The 5865-nt window shown below is 57.9% G+C and overlaps 1 protein-coding gene across 1 annotated transcript in view; it reads right to left on the reverse strand.

Moving 5' to 3' along the window:
• The window catches only part of CATSPERG (cation channel sperm associated auxiliary subunit gamma), a 37205-nt gene that overhangs the window by 1128 nt on the left and 30212 nt on the right, over positions 1-5865 (reverse strand). Inside the window, exons 22-28 of the mRNA XM_029913197.1 lie at positions 5300-5456; positions 4546-4609; positions 3699-3797; positions 2918-3019; positions 1990-2082; positions 940-1039; positions 133-259 (exon numbers count right to left, since the gene is read on the reverse strand). Coding sequence (XP_029769057.1) covers positions 133-259; positions 940-1039; positions 1990-2082; positions 2918-3019; positions 3699-3797; positions 4546-4609; positions 5300-5456 — 742 coding nt within the window. The remainder of the gene's footprint in view (positions 1-132; positions 260-939; positions 1040-1989; positions 2083-2917; positions 3020-3698; positions 3798-4545; positions 4610-5299; positions 5457-5865) is intronic.

Consider the following 5865-nt stretch of genomic DNA (forward strand, 5'->3'; position numbering starts at 1 on the left):
GTGGCTGGCTGGGGGTGTTGTAAACCCCATGGGCTTGTCATGATGTCCCCATTCAACAGTCTAACAATGGCCGGGGGGGAGCTCGGTCGGCTGAGTTCTCCTAAGATGGTAACTGGGGGAGCAATAGCTCACCTGTCCGAACAGCTAGGGCCTCTTCAAATCTTTGGATCAGTCGGGTGAAGCCGGCCCAGATCTTGGGCCCCAGGACTTGGTGGAGGACGTACAAGACGACAGTGCCGGTGAGAATGGCCATGGAGAGCTGCTGGGGGAAAAGCAGGGGGGAAGACGTCCCGTTACCCCTGTCTGCGGCTATGGAGAACTACGGTTCCTTTGAGAAAAAGGCAGGGCCGGTCTCAACTGCAGGTGTGGGGCGCCTGGGGAGACTCGTCCGGCTGGCACCTGGACAGCTCTGGGTGTACAGAATTGGGAGGAGGTGGAGTCTGGTTTAGCAGGTAGAGGCAGGACTCCTGGGTTCTATCCCAGCTCTGGGAGGAGAGTACTGTTTAGTGGTTAGAGCAGCAGGGCGCATGGGCCGGGGGGCTGGGCATCGGGACTCTTGGGTTCTATCCCAGCTCTGGGAAAGGAGTGGGGCCTAGTGGGTAGAGTGGGGGTGCTGGGTATCAGGACTCCTGGGTTCTGTTCCCAGTGTGGCCCGGCCATCAGGTTTCTCCCACCTTGTGCTTTGGCCGCCATTCCAGGCTGCCCCTCTGCGGTGACTAGCGTGTACAGGCTGTCACAGCCCCTAGCCATCGCCAGGTAAAGCTATGGGCCACCTCCCCGGTTGTGCCCCTTTGCGCTCCCTGACACTGGGGCCAGCATGGTCCCCACCTGCCGGCTGGCCTCCCGACACCAGTCCCTGGAGAGGGCATGACAATCCTGCTGGCTGGAGTGAGCAGGATCAGGTCCCCGGATCACCTTCCGTGTCCCGTCCCCCCGTACCTTCATGAAGGTGATTGCCCGGGAGGGGCTGAGCCGCAGACCGTGAATGTGGATCACAAACTCCAGGTCGTAGTCGCAGTAGGTGCTCTTGTCCACGGCCCTGCAGGGACGGACCCGGGGGCTCAAGGTACAGGCCGCCCCGTCGCCGGCATTCAAGCCCCACAGCCGTCTCGGGCGAGCGCGGCCACCCCCGGGACATCCCAAGGCCGGCCTCCACCCGCCGCATCCCATTCCGTGCAGGACGGTGAGGGTAGGTATCCCAGAGTCCCTTGCGCTGCCTCTGCAGCGGTGGCTTGCAAATGGGTTTGCAAGAGCTCTTAACAAGCCAAGGATGGCCAGGACATGGAGAGAGAGATTCCTGGTGGGGGGGCAGGGCCAGGCTCTGGATCTGGTGCTGGGGGAGATTGGCGGGGGGACATTTAACACTAGACTAGGAGGCATGACTCTTGGTTACTTCATTCCTGGACTTGGGGCAGGAGGCGAAGGTGGGTTTATGTCCCTGTTGTGCTCTCTGTATTACGGGGCTGTGCAGGGGCCTGCCCTCCAGTTTAAGTTAGAGCAGCCTCCAGGTTGCTCTAGTTTATCCTCCATGTCCCAAGACCCCGAGGAGCAGAGAACAGCTGCAGCCGAGGGTGGTCTGGCCATGCCCATCCCTGACACACCCCCTGGGACGGGCTGAGGGCAAAGTCAGCAGAGGAAGCCCTTTGCGCAAGGGTGATCTCCAGGGGCCACTTCCACCCACTCCAAGGGCCCGTATCGTTGCCAGAGCAGCTCACGACATCCCCTAGGAAGCATGAGTTGGAGCAGCCCTGAGGCTGCTCCGACTTGTTCCAGATGAGGTGCTGGTCCAGGAGACGGAGCCTGGGATGGACAGTGTGGCCTAGTGGATCAAGCTCTGGACTAGGACTCAGGAGAGCTGGGTGACCTTGGGCGAGTCGCTATGGGATCTGCAGAAGAGCCAGGGGCTACTGTCGACAGACGCCAGGGTCGGCAACCCAGCGTACACCGCCGCCGAATGCCCTTGGCTTTAAAGGGCCACGTAAGGCTCACCTGTTAGACACCTCCACCAAAAAGAAGTAATCCGGAGCTGTCAGGTCTAAGGGAACCACATCGTAACAGGGGGAGTTCTGCTCACAGACCCACCTGCAGGAGGGGAAAGACGCCATGAGCGTGGGTCCTGGGTGGCCCGCCTGCCGGGAAGCCTTCAGTGCTGGTGATTATCACTCTTGTCCCCTAGGAATCCAGCACCTCCCCAAGCACAGTGTGAAGCATTTCAGCTGTTCGAGGCAGGGGCTGGCTCTGTGGTTACAGGTCGGCACAGTGCCCAGCACAACGGAGCGCTAGCCTCCAGGCGCTACCGTGATACAAACGAATCGTAACCGCACCCCTTCGGCCCGAGCAGGTAACCAATATTTGGGGCTTTGCAGGGCTTTTTCGGTTAGGATGAGCTATCAGTGATACGAATCAGGTCTATTCTTGGTTTATAGGCAAAGGACCCCCACAAAGTCCCGTCTCAAACAGCCACAGGCAGTTTCTTGTTCTGAAATTCCCAAGTCTGCCCCTCCAGTGGGCTCTGTGTCCAAGAAACCCTGTCTCTCTGCTCCTTCCCAGGGTCACACTCACAGCTGCTTCCCCAGGCTCGCTGTCCTAGCCCTGGGCTGGCAACCAGGCAAACCTGTCTTCCCACACAGCTGAGCTCTGCCTCGGGCACTCCCTCTTTCTTTGTAGCTATCTCTACTGCATAAAGGGGCTTCATTGCTCCTGCCACTGAGCCCGCAGGAGAGTGCTTTGCACAGACACTGGCTTTAATGCGGTCTGTGATCAAAACTCTACCCGATGGCACCTTTCAGATGAACAATGATAATGTACAGGGAATAAACCGCACTGGGAGTGGATGAAAAGAGAACAAGCAAGGTCCTGGTGGAGAATGGCAGGGAAGGGGCTGGAAAGCTGCGTACCCACTCCGATATTTCCTTACTTGATCCCACAGTCGGTTCCGGAGAAGATATTGAAGCCTTCGGGATCGGTAAGGGCAGGTTTTGTGCGATTAGCCCTCATCCAGATCAGACTCAGCGGTGTGCTGGGGAGAGAAAGTGTCCAGAGTCACAGATCCATCTATTTTAAGGCCATTTCAACCTTTTTTAAGAAACCTTTTTTGGGGCCTAAATTTATTAAACCATTCTCCACAAAAAGTCATTTCCACTCGAAAAAATTTGGAACATGACTGATGTGAAACTCTTTTCCCCAGCCAGATTTGCTGAAACCCACCCTGGCTAGATGGAAGGGGAAAACCCACAGCTGTGAGAGGGGGGATTCTGGCTAATACCCATATCCTTATCAGCCTTGCCCTGTTAGGAGGCCCTGGGGTACACAGCCATATTCTCCTAAGCCTGGATCTTCTGTGGTTCAATCCCCCACCCAAGGAGGCAGTAGAGGGCAACCCAGCCAGGCCAGCTACAGCACCCCCAGCTCCGGGAAAGGTAGAAGCAGCAAAGTGTGAGAAGTGACATCTGCAAGGGGCAGCAGGGTTCCGATCTCGGTCAGGATCCGTGCAGCCCCTGGCAAGGAGTTCCACAGGTTGACTGTGCGTCCGGTGAAGAAATCCCTCCTTCTGTTTGTTATAAACCTGCCGCCTGTTAATTCCATTGGGTGACCCCTGGTTCGTGCGCGCTGCGAAGGGGTAAAGGACACTTCCCTAGTCACTTTCCCCACACCAGCCACGCGGTTACAGACCTCCCTCGGGGGTAGCTGTGTCCCACCTGCCGTTTGCCGTGTTATAGTCGAGGATTTCGCTCGGGCTGTAGACGCGGATCCTGCTCTCCGAGTACGGCCCTCCGCCAATGATCCTCAGCATGTAGCTGCAGCGGAACAAAGAACACGCTGCCGTGAAAACCAGCCCACTGCCCTCATCAGTTAGAAACCCCCTCGCTAAGGGGGCAAGTCCTCCTAGCCATGCGGCTCAGACAGCTGGGGGGAGCCCTCCTCACCCCAAAGGGCAAGACCAGTAGCTTCAGTGTAACGCAGGAGTCGGCAATCTCTGGCACGCGGCTCGCCAGGGTAAGCACCCTGGTGGGCAGGGCCAGTTTGTTTACCTGCTGCGTCCGCGGGTTCGGCTGATCGCGGCTCCCACTGGCCGCAGTTTGCCGCTCCAGGCCAATGGGGGCTGCGGGAAGTGGCACGGGCCGAGGGATGTGCTGGCTGCCGCTTCCCACCGCCCCCATTGGCCTGGAGCGGCAAACCGCGGCCAGTGGGTGCCGCGATCGGCCAAACCTGCAGACGCGGCAGGTAAACAAACCGGCCCGGCCCACCAGGGGGCTTACCCTGGCGAGCCGCGTGCCAGAGGTTGCCGACCCCTGGTGTAACGCCTACTGGGTCTTTGTCGCCCTCTAGTGGCTCAGCATCTTTTACTGGCCCAACTTCTACTGGTGAGAGAGGCGAGTTTTGGCACTTACTCTGAGCTCCTGAAGGGGCCTGAAGCAGAGCTCCGTGCAAGCCCGAAAGCTCGTCTCTTCCACTAGCAATAAAAGACATGACCTCACCCACCCGATCTCCCAGCCCTGGGTGAGTTTTGCTAAAGCCAAGGGGGTGGCTTTGCCCAACCCTCACCTGCCCAGGAAAGGTCCCGAGTCCCCCGTCACCATGTCTTGGATCAAGAAGAAGGGATAAAATACTGCGGGAAAGAGAAGAACGTCAAAGTTCATCATTTTAACTGTGCACCTCGCCCCAAAGAGAGCAAGACACCCCCAGGGGTTGCTGCCTGGGGTCAGAAACCAGTATTGAACGGGCGAGGCCATCCTGCCCGGCCCATCTGGCTAAGTGGAAGGGGATCCCGGCGACATCCTGGCTGGAGGAAAGGGGGGAGTTCTCGCTAGATCCCAGCTCGATGGGAATGGAAGGGGGGAACCCAGCTAAGTGGGAAGTGGGGGAGAAGAGAACCACTGGGCTAAGGGGAAGCTGCGGTGGCCTTGCTCCATGGAGGGCTCTGAGAACACAGAGATCAGCAGGTCACATCCGAGTCCAGCCCCACGACTCTAAGACACTGGAATAGCCAAACTGAGGCCGATTTCTGGGCAGCTCAGGACATTCACAGTCGGGCCTTGGATCACAACCAAGAATCGAGGCTCAGATCAGAATCGAGCCAGGATCTAGCCGGGATCCCCTCCCGCCCCCCGTCTACTCCCGAATCTCCCGGACTCCAGCAGTGACAGCCAGCAGCCGCCGCCGCTGCAAAAGGGTCAAGCTAGGGTCCACGCCAGACAAGCTAAGTGAGGTTTTACCAGCAGGGTCCTGTTCGATCGGTCTCTGGGCCTCAGCCAGGATCTGGTCCCCTGTGCAGACACCTTCATCTGCCTCTCCTTACCATCGTTAAAGAAGAAACATGGCAAATCTGGGTTCTTGTGGATGCAGTCGAAGTACCGCTTGTTCTGTTTGGTGGTGTGCTTCAGGGTCCTGGTGATGTCAAAGGCCAGCCTCTTGCCCGGGGGGCAGCCAATAAAGACTGGCACCATGGCATAGCCCTGCAGGGGAGGGGAGGGGGCGAGAAAAAGACACACCCATTTACGCTGGAGTTTGTAAGGTGCCCCAGGGATGGGCGTGGGGGGGGTCTAATGCATACAGCCAAACGCTGGAATTCCAATCTGTGGAATGCAACACAACCAATGCTCCTGTCGGCTTATTAAGGTACCGCTCCCCCCACTACTGACCCATTCCCAGTGGCTACTGCCTGCTCTAGTGGGGCAGAGTTAAGGGAACCTCGGGGGGCGGGGGGAGTTAGCTACTCTCCACATTTGGAAAGAGCGTGAGATAGATAGAGGGGGTGTATGGTGATAGATAGATTAGATAGAGGGGATGTATGGTGATAGATAGATAGAGGGGGGGTATGGGGATAGATAGATTAGATAGAGGGGATGTATGGTGATAGATAGA

This window comes from Terrapene carolina, unplaced genomic scaffold (assembly GCF_002925995.2).
Source record: "Terrapene carolina triunguis isolate 2854851 unplaced genomic scaffold, T_m_triunguis-2.0 Scaffold517, whole genome shotgun sequence".
NCBI lineage: Eukaryota > Metazoa > Chordata > Testudines > Emydidae > Terrapene > Terrapene triunguis.